The sequence below is a fragment of the Coregonus lavaretus genome, assembly GCF_964263955.1.
Source record: "Coregonus lavaretus genome assembly, contig: HAP1_SCAFFOLD_3599, whole genome shotgun sequence".
Lineage (NCBI taxonomy): Eukaryota > Metazoa > Chordata > Actinopteri > Salmoniformes > Salmonidae > Coregonus > Coregonus lavaretus.
Genome location: NW_028165449.1, coordinates 14181 through 40791, shown reverse-complemented (window position 1 = coordinate 40791; position 26611 = coordinate 14181). Strand labels below are relative to the sequence as shown.

Genomic DNA, 26611 nt, shown 5'->3' with positions numbered 1-26611 from the left:
ATGTAGGATCTTAATTTGATCACTCTTTTGTAGCTGAGAATTTTCCTGCAGAGCAGGAAAACGCAAACTTCTAGTGTATTTTAGTTTTTAAACGGCTTCTAAAGTTAGTAATTTGATGTGCCCTAACGAAAACTGTATCAACCCCAACACAAATGTCCATTAATAATAACCCATATAATAAATCACATTTCCTGATGCTGCAGGATTATTTTCCTGCTGTAGCAAACTGGCTCAAATTAAGATCCTACATATGTATTGGGGATTACCCTGAACACACTGGACTGACCAACATTAAAATGGCGTTTTTTCCACTAATGGAGATGTTAACGTTAACATTTCAGAGTGGCCTATTTGTGTTGTCTGTATTAGTGAGCAGCAGCAACATTACTCCTGTACTTTAGTTTAAACCCCGGAATAAAATCCCCAACTACTCTGAAGGAAATCTTTCTTTGAGCAGTGAAGACGACGTTCAGGATGAGACAGTCAGAGAGCTAAGCAGCTGTATTCATTCTTCTAATCCTCTTTCTCTCCCTCGCTCTGTCTCTCTCTACCTCCTTTACCCCTTTCTCAGAGACCTCTGTTTTGGTCTCTCATTTCTCTCTTTCCTCTCCTTTTCTAGATCATCTCTGTCTTTCTGTCCCCTTTCCTCTCCTTCTTTGGTCCATCTCTCAAGTCAGTCCATCTCTCACTCTCACCCTCTCTCTCTTCCCTCCTCCCTCTCTGAGGATGCTGTTGCCAGGGCTGAAGTGAAGTTAGGCTAATCTGAACTGATTACTGTAGTGACAGCAGTCCTCCCCACTGCGCTCCAGAATCCCTCTCTCCCCTCATCACTCCCTCTCCATGTCTTCCTATCATCACAGCTGATTGCACCTCTCCTTGCAGAAGACCACTCTAGCCAGCCGTTAACCCTTTCCTCTCCATATGGGCCCTATACAGTGGGGGGAAAAAGTATTTAGTCAGCCACCAATTGTGCAAGTTCTCCCACTTAAAAAGAGGCCTGTAATTTTCATCATAGGTACACGTCAACTATGACAGACAAATTGAGGGGAAAAAATCCAGAAAATCACATTGTAGGATTTTTTATGAATTTATTTGCAAATTATTGTGGAAAATAAGTATTTGGTCAATAACAAAAGTTTCTCAATACTTGGTTATATACCCTTTGTGGGCAATGACACAGGTCAAACGTTTTCTGTAAGTCTTCACAAGGTTTTCACACACTGTTGCTGGTATTTTGGCCCATTCCTCCATGCAGATCTCCTCTAGAGCAGTGATGTTTTGGGGCTGTCGCTGGGCAACACGGACTTTCAACTCCCTCCAAAGATTTTCTATGGGGTTGAGATCCGGAGACTGGCTAGGCCACTCCAGGACCTTGAAATGCTTCTTACGAAGCCACTTCTTCGTTCCCCGGGCGGTGTGTTTGGGATCATTGTCATGCTGAAAAGACCCAGCCACGTTTCATCTTCAATGCCCTTGCTGATGGAAGGAGGTTTTCACTCAAAATCTCACGATACATGGCCCCATTCGCGGCACAGCTATTTTCAAGTCTCTCCAGAGATGTTCGATCGGGTTCAAGTCCGGACTCTGGCTGGGCCACTCAAGGACATTCAGAGATTTGTTCCGAAGCCACTCCTGCGTTGTCATGGCTGTGTGCTTAGGGTCGTTGTCCTGTTGGAAGGTGAACCTTCGCCCCAGTCTGAGGTCCTGAGCGCCCTGGAGCAGGTTTTCATCAAGGATCTCTCTGTACTTTGCTCCGTTCATCTTTCCCTCGATCCTGACTAGTCTCCCAGTCCCTGCCGCTGAAAAACATCCCCACAGCATGATGCTGCCACCACCATGCTTCACCGTAGGGATGGTGCCAGGTTTCCTCCAGACGTGACGCTTGGCATTTAGGCCAAATAGTTCAATCTTGGTTTAATCAGACCAGAGAATCTTGTTTCTCATGGTCTGAGTCCTTCAGGTGCCTTTTGGCAAACTCCAAGCGGGCTGTCATGTGCCTTTTACTGAGGAGTGGCTTCCGTCTGGCCACTCTACCATAAAGGCCTGATTGGTGGAGTGCTGCAGAGATGGTTGTCCTTCTGGAAGGTTCTCCAATCTCTACAGAGGATTCTGGAACTCTGTCAGAGTGACCATCGGGTTCTTGGTCACCTCCCTGACCAAGGCCCTTCTCCCCCGATTGCTCAGTTTGGCCGGGCGGCCAGCTCTAGGAAGGGTCTTGATGGTTCCAAACTTCTTCCATTTAAGAATGATGGAGGCCACTGTGTTCTTGGGGACCTTCAATGCTGCAGAAATGTTTTGGTACCCTTCCTGCTGTAGGTCGACGGACAATTCCTTCGACCTCATGGCTTGGTTATTGCTCTGACATGCACTGTCAACTGTGGGACCTTATATAGACAGGTGTGTGCCTTTCCAAATCATGTCCAACCAATTGAAATTACCACAGGTGGACTCCAATCAAGTTGTAGAAACATCTCAAGGATGATCAACAGAAACAGGATGCACCTGAGCTCAATTTCGAGTCTCATAGCAAAGGGTCTGAATACTTATGTAAATAAGATATTTCTGTTTTGAATTTTTTTATACATTTGCAAACATTTCTAAAAACCTGTTTTCACTTTGTCATCATGGGGTATTGTGTGTAGATTGATGAGGGGGAAAAGATAATTTCATCAATTTTAGAATAAGGCTGCAACGTAAAGAAAATGTGGAAAAAGTCAACGGGTCTGAATACTTTCCGAATGCACTATGGCCTTCAAGCCTACACTGCATATTCACACTAGATAAAGACAAAACAACTCGAGCTCTGTGGTTATATCACAGGACGTGAGTGGGCTGCTGCAGGGCAGTGGGTGACCTCATACAGCAGCAGCAGTCGAGGAGGCCTGAGAAACGGAGCTCTCTGTGGCTTTCTGCTCTAAATACCATTTTAATTGGAGTGGTCCACCACAGACAGCCATCTTGGCTCATAGTTTTGCAGTTGCAGCCATGATGAGTCATTCATAATTAGGATGAAGGAGACTAACTCTCCACCCACAGCCACTCACATCAGGGTGACGTTGGCCCGAATAGGCTAGACTGATCTAAGCTCAGTTTTATATTACTCTCCAGCTAATGGTTATGATTTGGGAATGGGAAAGCTGATCCTAGATCTGTGACTGGTGCAGTATTTGCCATTAGTCACCAGTGTTAATTAGGATTTAAAAAGAGACTTGCCACCCACCTCCCATTATGTAGAGCTCTACGCCCTCCCTGCTGTAGGTCGTCATTAATTATATAACGCAACAGACGTTTGATGCGTCCCAAATGGCACCCTATTCCGTATATAGGGCACTACCTTTGACCAGGGCTCTGACTCTAACCCTACACTGAAGGGAAGAATGAGCTGTTTTTCTTTTTAATGCTGCTGCTATTCTTAACATTGAGGGGTGGCTGTGAGGACCCAGATTAAGCCTATACTACTCTTGGACTAGAAAGCATGTTCAAAGGGTTCAACATCCCATAATATTTCAACAAGCTACTCCTCCTGGGACCCAACTGAATTTGTCCAAAATGAAAAAACTATTGTTTTCATCGCATAAGATTTTCTGTTTGGAGTTAAATGATTCCAGTTGCAAAACACTTTGCTATGTTGCAAAACAAAATAAATACACACCATATTTGTATTTTTCAGATTATATATATATTTATTTTTTTACAATTTCGAGTCACATGTTCTACTGGAGAGAATAAGCACCTTTGTGACAGAGTTCATAAGAAAATAGATCACACTGACTGTTTAAATGTGGGTTCATTCATTGCACATTTAGATTGATTCAATAACATTGTCTCAACATCCAGTCCAGCTGAATATGTTGTCTAGGAGTTGAGAGAAACTAACAACAAAATGAAAACAAGAAAACCACCGCACAATACAGCCTATCAATGCAGTTTATCAGACTAGCATCAAAGATGAGCATCTTAAATCTTTACATTTGACGGTAGGTAGTTGAAGAACAATCTTTAACTCATTTTCCTGCACTGCAGTTCACTTTTGCTTGTAACCAACATCTCTATTGACTCTGCCGCACTGATTCTGTCCCAAATGGCAACCTATTCCCTATATAATGCACTCCTTTAGACCAGGGCCTTTAAAGGGAATAGGGTTCCGTTTGGGACTCAGTTTGTCTCTATGCCCAGACTACTGGCTGGAATAATCAATTCCACTCTTATAATCCTGTTCTGTGTGGATTAGAGCAGGACATCACTGACCAATACAATATCAAATCTGGAAGAGGGGTGAGAGATCAGATCGAACCGCTATGGCCACAGTGTGTGTGTGTGTGTGTGTGTGTGTATGTAACGCAGGGCTCTCAAACCCTGTTCCCGAAGAGCTACCTTCCTGTAGGTTCAGTCCAACCCTAATCTAGCGCACCTGATTCTAATAATTAACTGGTTGATCAACTGAATCAGGTTAGTTATAACTGGGGGTGAAAACCTACATGAGGGTATCTCTCCAGGAACAGGGTTGGAGAGCCCTGGTGTAATGTGCATGTGGTCACTCCACAGTAAGAGTTCAGTAGTGGTCCTGGTGTGATGGTCTCTGGTTGTAGGAGTTGTATCGTCCAGACTGATGCCCACCACCACCCTGGCCATAACGCCTGTCCCTATCTCCCCCCCGGTCCCCGTCTCCCCCCCTGTCCCTGTCCCCCCCCCGGTCCCTGTCCCTGTCCCTGTCTCCCCCCCAACCCCTGTCCCCACCCCAACCCCTGTCCCCTCCCCTTCCTCCCCAGCCTCGGCCCCTGTACCCGCCACGGTCCTGGTATCTGGAGAACAGAGAGCGGAAGAGAGAGAGGAAGAGAGAGAGAAAGAGATGTGGGGGGGGAGAGAGAAAATCAAACAAATGAACATGATATCCATCCCTGGCAAACTGGGAAAATGACACATTATCAAACCAGCTGCTATTGTTGTGCAGAAACACGTCTGGAAACAACGTGAAAGTGTCCTGTTCTTATTATGGTACAGAATAATATGGTAGTAGTTATTAGTCCAATATTGTGTTAAAGATATTCGTGATGAAGAGACAAGCTGCGTTCAGCAGATCAAAACGGTGTGCAACGTTTGATTCAACAGAAACAGTGGTGTTCTGAACGACCAGTTGAAGAACCACGTGATTGTGGTAGCCCAGAGGGCGACTGTGTAAGGTGTGCTGCACGAGTTTTTGGAGATTTGAATTGGTCACAGTCGCCCCGCCAACCCCCCTGCCGCTGGTAGAGGAAACGTGTTGATCAGTACAAACCGTCACGCAACGTAGCAAAACGTTTAATGAGCTGAACGCACCCAGTTAGCTAAGGTTGTTGTTGTTGTTTACCTGTTGTCTCTGCCCTGGTTGTGTCCACCTCCACGACCCCTCCAGTCCTCTACCAGCGGCGGGGGGTTGGCGGGGCGATTCACGTACTGCTGGTACTCTGGGTCCTCGAGAGAAAACCGGTGGGCAAACTGCTCCTCATAGTTAGGCGGCGTTTCTGGACCATCTGCCATTCTACAATGAGAGAAATACCAGACACTCACTACTTTTTTACATCTTTGGAAATACCGGGAAAAGGCAGTGGGTTAGTTTCGCATGTGTTGTTGTTGTTGCTAGCTAGCTGGCCAGGGGTTCTCCTTTTGCAACGGAATCCTAATGAATACACCCCAGATTTGGTTAACGTAATCAACTGTCTGGGACGTTATTTGGCGAACAGTTACTTTCGCTTTTCTAACAAAAGCAAGTTAGCTATGTAGCTAGCTAGATATATGGCATAGCTGCGATGCAACCAAGATAACTTTAGTTATGACATTTTGTTGTAAAACCTCTCTTGGTTACATCGCAGCTAAGTATGACATAAAATAATAAACTGTGAAGACAAAATGTAAGCAATTACCTGTCAATTGTATTTATTCAGCAGACAACTTCGGCATGTACGACTGGACAAATGTTGACAACAGTGCCATGCCAAAAACGTTCCCCTAACAACACGCTACCGATATCATTGGTTCCGGATCTCGCGCGTGCGCCTTTTTTTTCCAGAAACAGTCAAGACATTTTATTTATAGATTTCGCCAACGCCAACTGTTAGCAACAAATCGTTCCTACATATTACTTAAGTGTGAACGGTCATCGTCAGAGGTAGGTCAAATAATAAGAACTTGACATTGAACCCATGATGGTTGCAGAGAATCAAATCAAGCACCTGCCACCTGAAGTTTGAAATTGGCGTGGAATGTGACTTGAAGTGGGGGTCAGTTCGAACAAAGCCTGAATCAGAAAAAACCAGCCGAAAACCAGCCTCGTCTCCATCTATAAGACATGTAAGTGCAGAGAATAGTAGGTAATTGCCTATCAATTAGCCTATGCCTACATGCATTTTATTGTAATTTTGGGCCTAGGTCTATCACTGCAGAACGACATCAAATCAATGCAACCCGTTTAGCCTAGGGTATTTGCACAGTTTGAAATAAAGGCCTATTGTTTCTTGTGAAAAGCACATTTTAATTTTGTCACAAATAGGCTAAAAGGCCACTTCTCTCTCACTTTTCCCCTGAGAATAGGCGATGAAATAGACCACAGTGTAACTTAATATCCCAGGCTCTTAGAACGCTGTAGAAAGGAGATCTGTGTGTGGGAGGTAGGACTGTTGAGAGCAGGTGGAAGCCGCACAGTGTCGCTACTGCTGCTCTCTGCTGCTTTCTGCCTGCCTCTCACGAAACACAAACCCATTGGGGATAGATCTGAGAGAGCGCAGATCCGAGGCAAGGCAACTCTAGCGCAGCAGTCAAGGAATATTCAGCGAACATTATAACTTATTTTTTGAAAGCAAGGCGTTTTTTTTTTATCAGCCTTGCGGTTGCGGAAAGAAGACACGGAACGGGTGGATCATAGGTTGTTACCTCGTCTGAATAAATAAGTTAGTCTAATGAAATGGGCATGAGGTTTTTCTGTGGTCGCCAGAGTGAAAGCTTGACTAGCAGGAGAATCGAAACGCCGCTCGGCTCGTGAGGAGTGCAGGGATCATATTGCTCTACTCTCTCTGATCGCATTAATTGCTCGTAGCCGAGGCACTGGAATGGACTTATCCAATAACTAGAGACTGGATCTGTTTTAATAACATTTTTTATTTTTTTGAAGTTCGCTTCTCCAAACGTTTTTATAATTGAAGGGTTGTCCCAAAACTCCGCGGCAATGGGGTAAGTACAGAAGGCACCGAAACAGCATGTAACGTTATGACACCTGCTTTCTGACTATATAAAACGTCAGTTATGTGTTTGAGCTTTATGCATATGCCACCCTACCCATATTTTTTTATAGGGTTAGAATAGAATGTGTGAATAATTAAAGCATAACAATAATCGTTTCAAAAGCTTGTCTTGGCATTGAAAGCGTACCCGTGCGTGAAGTGTCCCTGTGCGCTGCGGGCGCGCACGGCTCGCCAGAGGTGATACGGTGGAGAATGCCTCCCTCTCCAAACCCTTCAGTGTGATATCTTATCTCCAAAACGTGTCTGATAGCATTTGAGCCTTGTGCCAGAGAGAGAGACGCACATTTTAGATTTTACCAGGACAAGGTGCAAAACTGGTTCCCATGTAGAATTATACATTTACATTTTTACATTTTAGTCATTTAGCAGACGCTCTTATCCAGAGCGACTTACAGGAGCAATTAGGGTTAAGTGCCTTGCTCAAGGGCACATCGACAGATTTTTCACCTAGTCGGCTCGGGGATTAGAACCAGCGACCTTTCGGTTACTGGCACAACTCTCTTAACCACTAAGCTACCTGCCGCCCCAAAAAGTCTCAAAAAGCCAAACAGTGTCACTTAATGATTGATATATTTAGATTTCTAAGGAAGGCTAATGACAAATATTACTATTTTAAACCTCTTAGAAATTAACAAGATACATATGTTACTTTCCTCCCAGTTATTTGCTACACCATATAGATTGCATAATGTGCCATAGGCCTATAGGAGAGGTCATCCTATATCGAAGTGCACACTGCATAGGCACTTAATTCTGTCGGATGTTATTTTCAGTCCTATTTTACAGTGTTTACTTTATAGTGTATATAGTGCAAACACTGTTATGTCAGTATTTGTATTTATTATGGATCCCCATTAGCTGCTGCCATGGCGTATTTGCCGTCTCTTTTGCCTCATCCCTCTCAACTATACCATTTTTCAATTCCTCATCAATCCATGGGGATTTAACCGTTTTTACAGTCATTTTTGCTCGTCATTACACAACACAGACCAACAAATATTCTTCACATCAGCAACATATGAATCACTACAAAACGTATTGTATGACCTCTTATACACTATATTAGGCCCAGCCTTTGGAACTTTGGTTTTCCTAGATATGGCTACTATATTGTGATCACTACATCCAATGGATTTGGATACTGCTTTCAAACAAGTTTCTTCAGCATTAGTAAAGATATGATCAATACATGTTGATGATTTCATTCCTGTACTATTTAACTACCCTGGTAGGTTGATTGATAACCTGAACCAGGTTGCAGGCACTAGTTACAGTTTGAAGCTTTCTCTTGAGTGGGTAGCCTGATGAAAGCTAGTCAATATTTAAATCACCCAGAAAGTATACCTCTCTATTGATATCACATATATTATCAAGCATTTCACACATGTTATCCAGAGACTGACTGTTAGTACTTGGTGGTCAATAGCAGCTTCCCACCAGAATGGGCTTTAGGTGAGGCAGGTGAACCTGTAGCCATATTACTTCAACAGTATTTAACATGAGAACCTCTCTAAGCTTTACAGGAATGTGGTTCTGAATATATATATATATATATCGCAACACCGCCCCTGTTGGCATTTCTGTCTTTTCTGTAAATAAACTTGTATTGCTACCACTGTATCATCAAAGGTATTATCTACGTGAGTTTCAGAGATTGTCAGAATATGAATGTCATCTGTTACTAGCAAATTATTGATTTTATGAACCTTGTTTCTTAAGCTACATATGTTAACGTGGGCTCTTTTTAAGACTTTTCTGGGATGCTTGATTATTTTTCTTGTGTTACTGGGAAACTTAGCAGAGGTAGACATACTCAGGTTATTTTTATTAGTGCAGGGTGAGCTGCACACAGTGGACTTCCTACTAGGGCACACCACCTCAGTGCTAACAGTATTACTCTGGTTCATAGGCATATGGGTACTGCATAAAATAGCTGTAGTAACAGCAGAGGCATTCAGGGCAGTAAGAGGGACATAAATTAGGTTATTTACATTGTCTTCCAACGCTCCTGGGATAATGTACATTTGCTGAATAATTATGACAACTCAGCGACACAATGGTAGGGATTAAATGAGCTGGACTTGGGGCATTGATAAGTCATTGTCTCAACGCAGCCTTATAATGCTGTGAAGGATCCAGGAACCCAAATGATTTGGGTGGATCCCATCCTCCTTATAAAACAAGCTTTGTTTCCAGAAATTATCAAAAATGTCAAAGAATGTTACACCCACAGAGCTGCAATTGTCTCGTAGCCAGTTATGGAGGGCTAAAAGTCTGCTGAACCATTCAATGCCACGATTTAGAGAGGGCAGAGGGCCAGATATTATGGGGCGTTTGTTGGTGTCAAGTGGCCAAAGGTGGAATCTCAGTAAGAAATGTGGCCGAAGGTGGAATCTTCCAGTCAGATGAGATCTGTGTAAGGAAGGATGGATGCCTTCACACCGCTGGCTCAGCTAGCGTGGCTGGACTAGGCAGGTGGAATCTTCCCTGTCATTCCCTCCAGCTCTGCTCTGCTGTGGGAGAATAGAGGTGCCAGAGTCAACTGTGCCCACGCATGAACAAGCCGCCGCAAAGCAAACAGAGAGAGAGAGAGAGAGAGGGAGGGAGGGGGTGGGTGGGTGGGGGAGCAGTGTGTGTGTGTGCGTGCGTGTGGGATGTGATGTGATGCCCACGGGGATAGAGGGAGTCTCCTCCTATACAGCTCTTAACATTAGATATACAGTGCCTTTAGAAAGTATTAATACCCCTTGACTTATTCCACATTTTGATGTTACAGCCTGAATTCAAAATGGATTAAATAAAACATTGTGTCATCCATCTACACACAATACCCCATGATGATAGTGAAAACATTTTTTTAGACATTTTTGCAAATTAAATAGAGAAATGTCTAATTTACATAAGTATTCACACCCCTGAGTCAATACATGTTAGAATCACCTTTGGCAGCGATTACAGCTGAATCTTTCTGGGTAAGTGTCTAAGAGCTTTGCGCACCTGGATTGTTCAGTATTTGCACATGATTGTAAAAAAAAATATTAAAGCTCTGTCAAGTCGGTTGTTGATCATTGCTAGACAGCCATTTTCAGGTCTTGCCATAGATTCTCAAGCCGATTTTAAGTCAAAACTGTAACTAGGCCACTCAGGAACATTCAATGTCATCTTGGTAAGCAACTCTAGTATATATTTGGCCTTGTGTTTGAGATTATTGTACTGCTGAAAGGTGAATTGATCTCCCAGTGTCTGGTGGAAAGCAGACTGAACCAGGTTTTCCTTTAGGATTATACATGTGCTTAGCTCCATTCCGTTTCTTTTTTTATCCTGAAAAACTCCCCAGTCCGTAACGATTACAAGCACACCCATAACATGATGCAGCCACCACTATGGAGAGTGGTACTCAGTAATGTGTTGTATTGGATTTGACCCAAACGCAAACACTTTGTATTCAGGGCAAAAAGTCAATTGCTTTGCCACATTTTTTGCAGTTTTACATTAGTGCCTTGTTATAAACAGGATGCATGTTTTGGAATATGTTTATTCTGTACAGGCTTCCTTCTTTTCTCTCTGTCAATTAGGTTAGTATTGCGGAGTAACTACAATGTCGTTGATCTATCCTCAGTTTTCTCCTATCACAGCCATTAAACTCTGTAACTGTTTCAATATTACCATTTGGCTTCAAGGTGAAATCCCTGAGTGGTCCTCTCCACCAACTGAGTTAGGAAGGACGCCTGTATCTTTATAGTGACTGGGTGTATTGATACACCATCCAAAGTGTAATTAATAACTTCACCATGCTCAAAGGGATATTTAGTGTCTGCTTTTTTTTTTTTTTACCCATCTACCAATAGGTACCCTTCTTTTGCAAGGCATTGGATAACCTCCAAGTCAAAAATCATGTTAAACACTATTATTGCACACAGAGTCCATGCAACATATTATGGGACTTGTTGTGCACATTGTTACTCCTGAACTTATTTAGGCTTGCAATAACAAAGGGGTTGAATACTTATTGACTCAATACATTTCAGCTTTTCATTTTTAATGAATTTGTAAAAATGTCTAAAAACATAATTCCATTTTGACATTATGGGGTATTGTGTGTATGCCAGTGACACAAACTCTCAATTTTAATCAATTTAAAATTCAGACTAACACAATAAAATGTGGAAAAGGTCAAGGGGTGTGAATACTTTCTGAAGGCGCTGTAATAGATGTAATGCAGTAGGGTTGTTGTGGTTGTTTAGCTACATGATACAATTATGAGCCTTTGTCATCTGATATCAGTCATTTTAACTGTTTTACTCTGAATCTTTTTTTACTTTGTGGTCTGAGCATTGAGATTGAATGATCTTGATAATGTTAGGCTACTATACTGAAGTATTCATATAGATAATATACAAAATAAATAAATGCATATTTGGATGGATAGGTAGGCTACTAAATAAATCCCAGAGGGAAAATGGCAAATCATATTTAGGATGTTATGTCTTTTTCTCCTTCTGCATCTGGCCTTTACCTCGTCACGCCAAACAGCTGTCTGTTGGCAAGGCATCTGGCCTTTACCTCCTCACGCCAAACAGCTGTCTGTTGGCAAGGCATCTAAATCTTCATTCCAAGATGGCGTAGCAGTGCGGACGTGTTTTTTGTCTATTTTGTATATATTTCTCAATTTTACTTTTCATTCTTTAACTAAATATATTTTCCTGCAACCCGCCTCACCCAACGTGGAAAGGATTCTATTATTTCTTTATAACTTTTATCAAGAACCTTAAGCTGAAACTAGTCTAGCTGCAACCGAATGGCTACTTGCTATTAGCCACCGTTAGCGTCTTCACCATTGTCCGTGGCCTGCACTACCCACCAGCCAGCTCTAGCTCTAGCCTGGACAATTCGTCGGCCAGTCTGCACAGCGTGCTATCGACCCAGAGCATATCGTATTTTCTGCCGGAATCACTGAACCCTAGCGCTGGATCATCGCAACCAGCTAGCTGCAACCAAATGGCTGTTGTCGTTGGCTAATTACCATTGCCCCTTAGCAAGCACCAGTTAGCCTTGAGCTAGCCTCGAGCCAGGCCCATCTCCTGGCTATCTACCTCTCTGTCAACCGGACGGGACCTCCTAGTGTTGACACGGAGCCCCGCCGATCCAACACGACTGGTTTGCCGACGAAATCGTCTGATGTGGTTTCAACAGGCTTCCAGTTACGACGTCGACCATGAAGATCCATCTGCTAGCCCCGGCCCGCTAGCACACGCAAGCCGGGCCTCTTGCTCGCCAGTGCTGTAGCAGCCCCCGAACTACCTCCGAACTCTCCTATTGCTGTTCACCGAACCTTATGATAACTCAGCTATACAGCTGATGCCTGCTGGACTGTTCCTTTTTACGGTACCGCATCCTGTTTATGTTTAGCCTCAGCCCAAACTTTGTCACCATTACCAGCTGTTGTCTTAGCTCTCTCGAATAACACCTGTGATTGCTTTATGCCTCTCTCCCATGTCAATATGCCTTGCTTATTGCTGTTTCGGTTATTTCTTATTGTACTGTTTCATTGTAGAGCCCCCAGCCCAGCTCAACCTGCCTTAGACATCTCCTTTGTCCCACCCCCCCATACACGAGGAGACCGACTCAATCGGTGCCTCCAGTGATGCTATCTCTTTCATCGTTACCCAACGCTTAGGTTTACCTCCACTGTACTCATATCCTTCCATATCCTTGCCCTTAATCTTTTCTACAACGCCCTGAAATCTGCCCCTTTTTTTCTCTGTACCCAACGCACTAGAAGACCAGTTCTTAAAGCCTTTAGCCGTATCCTTATTCTACTCCTCCTCTGTTCCTCTGGTGATGTAGAGGTTAACCCAGGCCCTGTAGCCCCCAGTATCACGCCTACTCCCCAGGCGTTATCATTTGTTGACCTCTGTAACCGTAAAAGCCTTGGTTTCTTGCACGTTAACATCTGAAGCCTCCTCCCTAAGTTTGAGTTATTCACTGCGTTAGCACACTCCGCCAACCCTGATGTCCTAGCAGTGTCTGAATCCTGGCTTAGGAAGGCCACCAAAAATTCAGAAATGTCTATCCCCAACTACAAAATGTTCCGTCTCGATAGAACTGCCAAAGGGGGTGGGGTTGCAATCTACTGTAGAGAGAGCCTGCAGAGCTCTATCATACTATCCAGGTCTGTGCCCAAACAGTTTGAGCTTCTACTTCTAAAAATCCACCTTTCCAGAAATGTCTCTCACTGTTGCCGCTTGCTACAGACCCCCCTCAGCCCCGAGCTGTGCCCTGGATACCATATCTGAACTGATTGCCCCCCATCTATCCTCAGAGTTCATACTGCTTGGTGACCTAAACTGGGATATGCTTAACACCCCGGCCAACCTACAATCTAAACTAGATGCCCTCAATCTCACACAAATTATCAATGAACCTACCAGGTATAACCCAAAATCTGTAAACATGGGCACCCTCATAGATATCATCCTGACAAATTTACCCTCTAAATACACCTCCGCTGTCTTCAACCAGGATCTCAGCGATCACTGCCTTATTGCCTGCGTCCGTAATGGGTCCGCGGTCAAACGACCACCCCTCATCACTGTCAAACGCTCCCTAAAACACTTTAGCGAGCAGGCCTTTCTAATTGACCTGGCCCGGGTATCCTGGATGGATATTGACCTCATTCCGTCAGTAGAGGCTGCCTGGTTGTTCTTTTAAAAGTGCTTTCCTCTCAATCTTAAATAAGCATGCCCCATTAACAAAATTCAGAACTAAGAACAGATATAGCCCCTGGTTCTCCTCAGACTTGACTGCCCTTGACCAGCACAAAAACATCCTGTGGCGTACTGCATTAGCATCGAACAGCCCCCGCGATATGCAACTTTTCAGGGAAGTCAGGAACCAATATACACAATCAGTTAGGAAAGCAAAAGCTAGCTTTTTCAAACAGAAATGTGCATCCTGTAGCACTAACTCCAAAAAGCTTTGGGACACTGTAAAGTCCATGGAGAATAAGAGCAGCTCCCAAATGCACTGAGGCTAGGAAACCCTATCACCACCGATAAATCTACAATAATCGAGAATTTCAACAAGCATTTTTGCTACGGCTGGCCATGCTTTCCACCTGGCTACCACTACCCCGGCCACCAGCTCTGCACCCTCCGCTGCAACTTGCCCATGCCCCCCCCCCCCCCCCCCCCCCCCCCCCAGAGATACTGGGGTACAAATGAGCAAAATAAATAACAATATAGGGATGAGGTAGTTGGGCGGGCTAATTTCAGATGGGCTGTGTACAGGTGCAGTGATCGGTAAGCTGCTCTGACAACTGATGCTTAAAGTTAGTGAGGGAGATGAGAGTCTCCAGCTTCAGAGATTTTTGCAATTTGTTCCAGTCATTGGCAGCAGAGAACTGGAAGGAATTGCGGCCAAAGGAGGTGTTGGCTTTGGGGATGACCAGTGAGATATACCCGCTGGAGCGCAGACTACGGGTGGGTGTTGCTATGGTGACCAATGAGCTAAGATAAGGCGGGGATTTGCCTAGCAGTGATTTATAGATGGCCTGGAGCCAGTGGGTTTGGCGACGAATATGTAGTGAGGACCAGCCAACAAGAAGCCATGCAGCTGCAACGACTAGTGTTGACATGTCATCGTGACTAGACACAGTCATCAAATTATTATGGGTGTGTGTGTATTTTAGGTTGTTGCATTTTAATTAGTACCTAGGCTAAAAAATGAAACAGTATTTTAATATAACAATGAATGAGTCAGCTCTGTTTGGACGCTGTGTGACGTGTGAAGGTTCAGCTTTATGATTTGAGTGTCTGTGCGCAGTGAAAGGAGAGGAATGTTGGTATGTTTTCACATTTAGAGAGAGTCACGAGGGTAGTCTTGGTATGTGTAAGGAACCAGTCTAGCAGATCTGAGTCACACTCGAGGCACAGTACTGCACCAACTCACCTAACCAGTCCGGGCTGTAGGAAGCTCGGCATACAGTATCTGTGTCAGTGTTTCCCCTAACCAGTCCGGGCTGTAGGAAGCTCGGCATACAGTATCTGTGTCAGTGTTTCCCCTAACCAGTCCGGGCTGTAGGAAGCTCGGCATACAGTATCTGTGTCAGTGTTTCCCCTAACCAGTCCGGGCTGTAGGAAGCTCGGCATACAGTATCTGTGTCAGTGTTTCCCCTAACCAGTCCGGGCTGTAGGAAGCTCGGCATACAGTATCTGTGTCAGTGTTTCCCCTAACCAGTCCGGGCTGTAGGAAGCTCGGCATACAGTATCTGTGTCAGTGTTTCCCCTAACCAGTCCGGGCTGTAGGAAGCTCGGCATACAGTATCTGTGTCAGTGTTTCCCCTAACCAGTCCGGGCTGTAGGAAGCTCGGCATACAGTATCTGTGTCCAGTGTTTCCCCTAACCAGTCCGGGCTGTAGGAAGCTCGGCATACAGTATCTGTGTCCAGTGTTTCCCCTAACCAGTCCGGGCTGTAGGAAGCTCGGCATACAGTATCTGTGTCCAGTGTTTCCCCTAACGCAGTCATTTTCCAGGCTGGGCTCACAAAGACCCACAAATCACCCCTCAATCAACATCTAGGTCCTCCTTAACCATATGGTTTTAAACTGAAAACCAAAACTTAACTGAAGTCAACTTATTTTAGGCAGGGGGCTAACAGTGAGGTGGCAGGGGAAAGACTTTGGAGCGTAGTCTTATGCCATGCGGTGGAGTGGTTGCTGAAACTACCCTACTGCAACGTCGAATAGGTGAGAAGGAGGAGAGAAGGGAAGAGAGGAGAGGGGGAGGAGAGGAGAGGTCACACCACCTCCTCTCCTTTTAATCGCTCTCTTTCCCTCTTCCTTATCAGTCATCACGCCTTCTTACCACAGTCTCTGTTCCACCTGTTCCCCTTGTAATTCAGTCATCACGCCTTCTTACCACAGTCTCAGTTCCACCTGTTCCCCTTGTCACCATAGTCACCACACCTTACTACACACTGTCTACAAAACATTAGAAACTCTTTCCATGACAGACTGACCAGGTGAAAGCTATGATCCCTTATTGATGTCACTTGTTAAATCCACTTCAATCAGTGTAGATGAAGGGGAGGAGACGGGTTAAAGAAGGATTTTTAGGCCTTGAGACAATTGAGACATGGATTGTGTATGTGTGCCATTCAGAGGGTGAATGGGCAAGACAAAATATTTAAGTGCCTTTTGAATGGGGTATGGTAGTAGGTGCCAGGCGCACCGTTTTTTTTTGTCAAGAACTGCAACGCTGCTGGGTTTTTCCACACTCAACAGTTTATTGTGTGTATCAAGAATGGTCCACCACCCAAAGGACATTCAGCCAACTTGACACAACTGTGGGAAGCATTGGAGTCAACATGGGGCCAACATCCCTGTGCAACGCTTTCGACACCTTGTAGAGTCCTAGGTGTTCCTAATGTTTTGTACACTCAGTGTAGTCTCAGCTTCCCTTGTAATTAATTCATAGTCATCACACCTTCTCATTATGTAGTCTGTTCCACCTGTTCCACCTGTAATTCATAGTCTGTCAAGTCCAGGAATGTATTATTAAACATTTCCTGTTCAAAGTAGTCAGGGTCTGTAGAGGATACAGTAGCCCATGATACTGGCGTCAGAAGTGAAGCTCAATACTTTGGAGATCCATTTTTAAAGGGGGAATCAGTAACTTCTCAAACAAAACACACAGAACAAACAGTTCCATTTCAGCCAGTCAGAGTACAGCACAGGCCTGTCAGTCCTGCCTAGTCAATACTTTTAAACATAAATTAAACTACAGATTGTGCCTTTACAGTTGCGTGTGTGTGAACCAGGCATGGAGCACAGCCCGATAACGTCATGAATCACAATTTAAATTACGCAATAGATGAATAATTTACAGTATTGATAGTGCTCAGATGACTTTTGATAAGGGGGTAGATGAGTGTGGACATATTGATCTTTAGTAGTGCTGGTCCCGGCCTTGGTTTCCCCTTCAGGATGGGGTTATAGATTAACTATGGTGCCTCGCTCTCTCTCATCTGTCACATATTCAGTCTGTTTTATGTTTTGCACTACAGTAAGCTATATATATATATATATATATATATATATATATATATATATATATATATATATATATATATATATATATATATATATAGTAGTGATGGAGGGGAATCGATAGTTTACATATCGCAATATTATTTTGGACGATATTATATCGATACTCTGACTAGTTTGATCGATACTTATATTGATACTTGTATTTATTTATTTTTGCTATGTAGCGTCAGCTAACGCTAGCCGGCTGTACCTGCAGCCTAACTCTGGTATTGTTCATCCTATAGCTTTATTCTCCAACCTGTTTTCAGCACTTTTTTATTTCCACGACTGATCAAAACTCATTTTTCTCATGCTCTCTCCTCTCTGCAGCAGACATGTAGCGAGCAATATGTTTGGAACATCAAATCGCAGTATCGAATCGCAATACTTATAGAATCATGAGAATGGCAAATACGTATCGTATCGCAATACTTATAGAATCATGAGAATGGCAAATACGTATCGTATCGTGAGTAGGACTGTGACTATACCAGTATCACAATATTATTTTTTTCCACGGCAAAAAAGAAAACACGAAGCAGACAACTCTTTGGTCCTTTAAAAACCTGCTCTATGTTAAACATTGTGTGCTATAGCTTGGAAAATAAATACATGTAACTGGATGACAACATGATGATATTTGTTTCCAACATTTAGGGCTGTTTTCCTAAAGAAGCTAATTCCGCTTTGTGTTTTGTTTCCTTGCCACGATACTAACGAGTATCGAAACTGCTGTTGTGCCATCCCTAATCCATAAGTTTCAGACAATTCAGCCCTGATGTATAGACGGACTATGATTTGACAATAGGAATCCAATCAGGCACTCATAAACGCCACAGTCACATTAGTTGTAGTGGAAATTACCCTGAGTGCAGTTCAGAAGCTGTGCAGTGTGATGCTGTCTTGTTCTGGAAACCAACCGGATGGAGCTTCTCATTTCTGCCTGATATCCTCCTGCCCTGGTCAGGCTGAGAGGGCACACAGACGGAGGGACGGACGGGAGGGAGGGAGGGAGGGAGGGAGAGAGAGAGGGAGGAACTGAGGGACAGCGTGAGAGAGACAGAGATTGAGAGAGAGAGAGGGAGGGAGACACAGGGAGAGATTACTAGAGATAGTGTGTGGGGGAGAGCTAGTGTGGGACAGAGAGAGTGGGACAGAGAGAGAGAGAGTGTGGGACAGAGAGAGAGAGAGAGAGAGTGTGGGACAGAGAGAGGGAGAGAGAGTGTGGGACAGAGAGAGAAATCACCAGAGAGAGGAAGAGCTCTCTATTTAAAGTAATCCCTCACTGAGAGGGCTATGTCCCTGATACAGGGTTGGCCAGCTGAGAGGGCTGTGACCCTATGTGTACAGGGTTAGCTAGATTCTAATCTCCTGCTCCAGCCAGAGAGACAGTAAGTAAGAGCAGTTAAAGGGCTTATGGTCATTGACTAGGCTCTGTGACAAGGAGGCGTTGTGGCTGTGCTGTTGCCTACCCAGTACTCACACACCCCTAACACTCTGTTCACACTACCAAGCTGAACTGGTCTGGCCTGGTTACGCATCCACCATAGCTGCTGGAACGTGCTAGAAAGGACGATGTGAAAAGATAAATATCCAATAAAGGGCAGTAAGGTTCGGGGTCAGCGCGGTCATGTGACTGAGAGAGCGAAACAGGGCTGAAGTCTTAGTGAGGACTCCACGGCTACTCAATTAAAGGGGACAGACAGACTGATGGAGGATTGGAGAGACGGCTCTTCACCAGATGGTTGAGGGGTTTGGGTAATCTGGCATGGCTTGATGCTACCATGGAACTGCCCTCTCCTCTCCTCCGTTCCCCTCTCCCCTCCTTCCCTCTCATACTTTCTCCTCCCCTCAACTCAATTCAATTTAAGGGCTTTATTGGCATGGGAAACGTAAGTTAACATTGCCAAAGCAAGTGAAGTAGATAGTAAACAAAAGTGAGATAAACAATAAATATTAACAGTAAACATTACATTCAGAAGTTCCAAAAGAATAAAGACATTTCAAATGTCATTATGTCTATATACAGTGTTGTAACAATGTGCAAATAGTTAAAGTACAAATGGGAAAATAAATCAACATAAATATGGGTTGTATTTACAATGGTGTTTGTTCTTCACTGGTTGCCCTTTTCTTGTTGCAACAGGTCACAAATATTGCTGCTGTGATGGCACACTGTGGTATTTCACCCAGTAGATAAGGGAGTTTATCAAAATTAATCTGAGGGAAATACGTAGCCAGGTTTGCTTACGGCGGCCTCTCTCAATAGCAAGGCTATGCTCACTGAGTCTGTACATAGTCAAAGCTTTCCTTAAGTTTGGGTCAGTCACAGTGGTCAGGTATTCTGCCACTGTCTACTCTCTGTTTAGGGCCAAATAGCATTCTAGTTTGCGCTGTTTTTTTGTTAATTCTTTCCAATATGTCAAGTAATTATCTTTTATGTTTTCTCATGATTTGGTTGGGTCTAATTTTGTTGTCCTGGGGCTCTGTGGGGTCTACTCTCCCCTCTCCTCTCCTCCCCCTATCTCCTCTCCTCCCCCTCACTCCTCCCCCCTCTCCTCTCTCCTCCCCTTCTCTCCTCCCCTTCTCTCCTCCCCTTCTCTCCTCCCCTTCTCTCCTCTCCCCTCTCCTCCCCCTCTCTCCTCTCCTCTCCTCTCTTCTCTCCTCTCTCCTATCCTCCCTTCTCTCCTCCTTCTCACTTATCCTCCCCTTCTCCCCTTTCCTCCCCTTCTCTCCTCTCCTCCTCTCCCCTCTCCTCCCCCTCTCCTCTCCTCCCCCTCTCTCCTCTCCTCTCTCCTTTCCTCCCTTCTCTCCTCCTTCTCACCTATTCTCCCCTTCTCCCCTTTCCTCCCCTTCTCCCCTTTCCTCCCCTTCTCCCCTCTCCTCCCCTTCTTCCCTTCTCTCTTCTCCCCTTCTCTCTTCTCTTCTCCCCTTCTCTCTTCTCTTCTCTCCTCTTCTCTCCTCCCCTTCTCCTCTCCCCTCTCCTCCCCTTCTCTCTTCTCTTCTCTTCTCTCCTCTCCTCTCCTCTCTCCTCCCCTTCTCCTCTCCCCTCACCTCCTTCTCCCCTCTCCTCCCCTCCCCTTCTCTCTTCTCTCCTCTCCTCCCTGTATAGTGCACTTCTTTTGACCAGTGCCCTATGTAGGGAATAGGGTGCCATTTGGGACTCTAACCTACCCTCTGACTCCATGACATCATTAGTGAAACAGAGCAGTTGTTTGGATTAACACACAGGTGGTGGTATCACTGTTATCCCACTGAGCTGGGTTCTGCAGCGTGGCACACGCCAACTGTCAGGTTGGTGTGTGCCAGTAACCGATCAGAGAGAGAGAGAGAGACGTCCCTCATCGGACTGACGATCTCGATTCATTTCACTAATGATAATTAATTAACAGAGAGCTATAATTCACTGTTCCTCGGTCACAGACGAGAAATTACTCAGCTGTGTCAAAGTGAATGCGTTCCAAAAAGCAGAATGATCTGTATGTTTTTCAGTCATATTTCAGGAAGTAAGGTGCTCTTTTGTTGTGGAGTTTAAGATTATTACTGTTGAAAGATTAATGTGCTCCAAAAAACTGGAAGTGTCGTTTTTTTGTGTGTGCGTGTGTGTGTGTGTGTGTGTGTGTGTTATGTCCAAATATATGCAGCGAGTGACCCAGATCTCTGTTGCTCACAGCCTCATACCTCCCTTCTCTTGTTCTCTCTTCCGGGACATTTGGGATAAAATGCCCCTTTTTTGTTCATTCATCCTTTATAGGTCCTACGCACAGACGTCTGTTCCTCTGTGTTCTTATCAGTACAGCCAGAAGAGAAACGAGATGGGAAGGGGTGGAGATGGAGAGTGAGAGTTTTGGCCTTATTCTCATTGAATAGAGTTAGCGGGCCGAAATTACAATTTACATACAGTACCAGTCAAAAGTTTGGACACACCTACTCATTCCAGGGTTTTTCTTAATTTTTTAAAACTATTTTTTACATTGTAGAATAATAGTGAAGACATCAGAACTATGAAATAACACATATGGAATCATGTAGTAACCAAAAAAGTGTTAAACAAATCAAAATAAGTTTTAGATTTTAGATTCTTCAAAGTAGCCAAAAAGCTAATTGCGACTGAAAACGTGGGTATAATTCACTGGCGAGCTGTTTTCTATGGAAGCCCAGTCCCGCCACCCCAAAAATAAAATACATATAGATGATACATATCGGTTGTGTTCCTTCATTTGTAGCATTGTGTGGTGATTTCCATCTCTCCACGTTGCAGAGATCAGCACAGCAGCGCTGCCAGCAAACTGATGGCGAGCTGGCATTTGCCCCAGCACTTTAGATTTAGTTTAATTAAAAATATTGACACAAAAGCATTGAAAAGAGGGACAAGGTACTGTTGTTTAGACTGATTCGCCTCATGATTTGTTTGACTTGATTTTAATGTTTTAATCCTCCCTAGAGCCAGGAGTTTTCCAGGAGTTTTTCTTTTTTTACCATATGACCTGATTTAGAAATATCTGGTCCCATCATAGCCTTTATAAACCCCTTTTTTTTTTTTTTACAGCTGATGTATTACTATATCATACTCAGAGTTTTACCTGGTTAGGGTAGCCTGTCAGATCAGGAAAAACTCTGGGCCCCAGGAAAACAACCCCCCCCCCCCCCAACACTCTGGGACCTGTGGTGACACCTCTGAAATCACCACACAATGTTACAAATGAGAGAATTATATTTGTATGATCTGCTATTTAAAATGTTTTACTTACATAGTTTTGACTTGCGCATGTCAAACATTTTGCGATAGTATCGACATTTTTTTAAAATGGTGGCGGGAACGGGCTTCCATAGTTTTACGTGGCTCAGTGTAACAGGCAGGAGGCAGCTAGGTTATAATAATAATAAAAATAAGCTACAGAGGACCACAGGTTAACAGGCTGTTGGTACAATTTCAGGTAAAAAATCTATAAAAACAAGTCTACAATATAAGGAGAATGTCTATACATGTCAGCTGTTTCAGAAACATCTGCTATTACCATTTATACTGTAGGAGTGTTGGGCTGAACGAGACAACTCTGTTTACACCGTCCTGCTTGGAGGGGAGAAACTGTCGGGGGAGTGTCATGCACAACCTCCATAGTTAGCACTCGAGACGTGATCATTTTGCAAGTTTACGCAACAGTATTGTCCCTCGAGAACCTCTCAAAAATGTCTCTTTGCTATCATCAAAGCTCTGCTTTTTCCCCCTGCAGCATGTTTGCCATACACCTAATCAGCCACTGTCACTAAAGCACTGAACAAATCCCACTGCAAATATGTGGTGTTTGTTAAAGTGCTCTGGCCTGATTGTGATCTTTTAAACTGTAGTTAAACTGGATGGACCATAGGCTGGGTGCCAGCCTGTCTCTGCCCATGCCGACTTGTCCATGTCTTGAGAAACAACAGTGTCAACAATCTCTCCTCTTGTCTGGTCCTGACTTTTTTTCATCAGGAAAAAACAACTGTTGCTATTGTCTCAATAAAGCGTTATTCTCTCTCTCTCTCTCTCTCTCTCTCTCTCTCTCTCTCTCTCTCTCTCTCTCTCTCTCTCTCTCTCTCTCTCTCTCTCTCTCTCTCTGTCTCTCTCTGTCTCTCTCTGTCTCTCTCTGTCTCTCTCTGTGTCTCTCTCTCTCTCTCTCTCTCTCTCTCTCTCTCTCTCTGTCTCTCTGTCTCTCTCTCTCTGTCTCTCTGTCTCTCTGTGTCTCTGTCTCTCTCTCTCTCTCTGTGTCTCTGTCTCTCTCTCTCTCTCTCTCTCTCTCTGTCTCTCTGTCTCTGTCTCTGTCTCTCTGTCTCTGTCTCTGTCTCTCTCGACTTCAGAGTGAGAGCAGCTGAAATCAAGGGGGGGTGTGTGTGTACCTGACAACAGTACAGTGTTTAGGCCAACAGAGAACTTCCTGTACAGAACAACAAGGTCTCCTAGTAGTGGCTGCAAGTCAGGAGACAACCTCTGTTTGAATAGGTTATGGCCCTGAGTTTGAATAGGTTATGGCCCTGAGTTTGAATAGGTTATGGCCCTGAGTTTGAATAGGTTATGGCCCTGAGTTTGAATAGGTTATGGCCCTGAGTTTGTGCTCAGTGGTCACCAACCTTTTCTGAGTCCAGATCACTTTCTGAGTCGAGATGCAAGCCGAGATCTACAGCTCTGATAGTTTTTTAACATGACTTAGGAAACGTAACCCTGTGCAACATTAACCAATTAAAAACAGTTCTGTAGCAGTGAGGTTTGTGCAGTAGGCCATAGGCTATAGGCCCAATACATCATCACTGCATGTTGGATATAGCTCAGTTGATAGAGCATGGCGTTTGCAACGCCAGGGTTGTGGGTTCGATTCCCACAGGGGGTATGAAAAAAAATAATGTATGCACTAACTGTAAGTCGCTCTGGATAAGAGCGTCTGCTAAATGACTAAAATGTAAAATGCCTGCCAATGTTGTTCTTCTCAGACCATTTTTTAAATTATATGTACAACAATTAGGTATATGATCACACTGGTAATAGATCATTTGTATGAGGCATAGCTGAGTGAGCATCATTTTGAATTTTCTACTGGACTGATGGCCTGCGTCTGATGGTCAGTCTGAGGGGAGGGAGGGAGGGACGATGAGGCTGCCTCTCACCCGACTCACCGTCCCTCCGCTCTCCTGCCCGCCCTCCGCTCTCCCTCCCGCCCTCCGCGCTCCCTCCCGCCCTCCGCTCTCCCTCCCGCCCTCCGCTCTCCCTCCCGCCCTCCGCTCTCCCTCCCGCCCTCCGCTCTCCCTCCCGCCCTCCGCTCTCCCTCCCGCCCTCCGCTCTCCCTCCCGCCCTCCGCTGAGAAAAGTGGACGCAGTCTTCCAGCTGATGGCGAAACTCACACCGCATTATGGGCTGCTGGTCCAAACACACCAAACACACCAAGACAGGTCCAAACACACCAAGACAGTCGTGAAGAGGGCACGACAAAGCCTATTCCCCCTCAGGAGACTAAAAAGATTTGGCATGGGTCCTCAGATCCTCAAAAAATTCTACAGCTGCACCATCGAGAGCATCCTGACTGGTTGCATCACCGCCTGGTATGGCAACTGCTTGGCCTCTGACCGCAAGGCACTACAGAGGGTAGTGCGTACGGCCCAGTACATCACTGGGGCAAAGCTTCCTGCCATCCAGGACCTCTATACCAGGCGGTGTCAGAGGAAGGCCCTCAAAATTGTCAAAGACTCCAGCCACCCTAGTCAAAGACTGTTCTCTCTGCTACCGCACGGCAAGCGGTACCGGAGTGCCAAGTCTAGGTCCAAAAGACTTCTCAACAGCTTCTACCCCCCAAGCCATAAGACTCCTGAACAGCTAATCATGGCTACCCGGACTATTTGCACTGCCCCCCCCCCCCCCCCCCCCCCCCCACCACCCCCACCCCATCCTTTTTACGCTGCTGCTACTCTGTTAAGTATTTATGCATAGTCACTTTAACTCTACCCACATGTACATATTACCTCAACTACCTCAACTAGCCGGTGCCCCCGCACATTGACTCTGCAACGGTACCCCCCTGTATATATAGCCTCCCTACTGTCACTTTATTTTACTTCTGCTCTTTTTTTCTCAACACTTTTTTTGTTGTTGTTTTATTCTGACTTTTTTTGTTTAAAATAAATGCACTGTTGGTTAAGGGCTGTAAGTAAGCATTTCACTGTAATGTCTGCACCTGTTGTATTCGGTGCATGTGACCAATAAAATTTGATTTGATTTGATTATTTCTGCCTCACGCACCAATTCATGTTGTTACTCCTATGGCCAGAGAAAGTGAAATATTCCTCAATATGAAAAAAGACAGATAAAAGCAGATAATAAACAGCTTAAGCTTATCGGAACACTTTTCTATATATATATAGTCTATATATTTCTATACTCATTACAGCTCAGTGCTGGTTGTAGCGCGAGTGGAAGTAGGGAGAAAGCCCATTTTATGGCTATAAAAGTGTTGAGCAAAGGGTTGACAGTTTTTTACATGAATTTACTCATAACAACAGCAGCTCTCTGCTGTATTCATTGAGTCTCTCTCTAGACATGGTTTTAAATGTATTATCACAGTATTATCAGCTTTGCTGTGCGTTCTGGGCTTCTTTTTATAGTCTGTGGCTTGAGGAAGCTGTGGCGGTGACACGGTGATCGGAGCTATCTGATTGGCCAGCAGTAGGCGGAGTTCTACCGTCAGACACATGAAATGGTTGAAAATGGGAACACGGCCTCCCCCCGCCGCTTAGGGCTGCTGAATCAAGTGCTGCATCTGAGTCTGTAGGTTTTAACTGGACCAGACGATGTATGGATTTAAAAAAGCAGTAAAAGTTTAGGAGCATAATGTTCAAAGAAGTGGAGAGGGTTTTGCATAATTGGTGGTTTTGCTTAAGACAAGGGGAGGAAATTAACCAGACACAGAAACCTACTGTGGCATTGAACAAGACAGACCTGTGTGTGCGTGCAATGCCTATCTGCTTCGTGTGTGTGTGTGTGTGTGTGTGTGTGTGTGTGTGTGTGTGTGTGCAGTGACAGTGTTTTCATATCTGGAACAGGTACAGCAACATTTTCATAGATAGTTCCCTCTCTTCAGGTATTTAAGGAATGTACCAGGCTGCCTGTCAGCTCAGCCAGGTAAAGTTACGATGAATCTGTTCTCAGGTTTTATGACTTCAGTACAGGTTTTATGACTTCAGTACAGGTATTGTTGAACTGTTTTGGTACATTGAACTGTGCCGCCAGCAGTCAGAGCTCGCCTTTAAACTCACAGACTATACAGTTGAAGTCGGAAGTTTACGTACACCTTAGCCAAATATATTTAAACTCAGTTTTTCACAATTCCTGACATTTAATCCTAGTAAAAATTCCCTGTTTTAGGTCAGTTAGGATCACCACTTTATTTTAAGAATGTGAAATGTCAGAATAATAGTAGAGAGAATGATTTATTTCAGCTTTTATTTATTTCATCACATTCCCAGTGGGTCAGAAGTTTACATACACTCAATTAGTATTTGGTAGCATTGCCTTTTAAATTGTTTAACTTGGGTCAAACGTTTCGGGTAGCCTTCCACAAGCTTCCCACAATAAGTTGGGTGAATTTTGGCCCATTCCTCCTGACAGAGCTGGTGTAACTGAGAGGTTTGTAGGCCTCCCAGCTCGCACACGCTTTTTCAGTTCTGCCCACACATTTTCTATAGGATTGAGGTCAGGGCTTTGTGATGGCCACTCCAATACCTT

General features: G+C 44.5%; 1 protein-coding gene across 1 annotated transcript; it reads right to left on the bottom strand.

The window, feature by feature from the left end:
• Window positions 1-4552: 4552 nt before the first annotated feature.
• LOC311115854 (uncharacterized protein) lies at window positions 4553-18333 on the bottom strand (the record flags this gene model as incomplete). The annotated part of the gene is made up of 3 exons (XM_084190985.1): window positions 18229-18333; window positions 5348-5518; window positions 4553-4802 (listed from the first exon to the last, which is right to left on the bottom strand). Exons 2-3 carry the CDS (start codon window positions 5515-5517, stop codon window positions 4553-4555), a joined length of 420 nt encoding a protein of 139 aa, XP_084047111.1. The 5' UTR covers window position 5518; window positions 18229-18333.
• Window positions 18334-26611: the final 8278 nt, after the last annotated feature.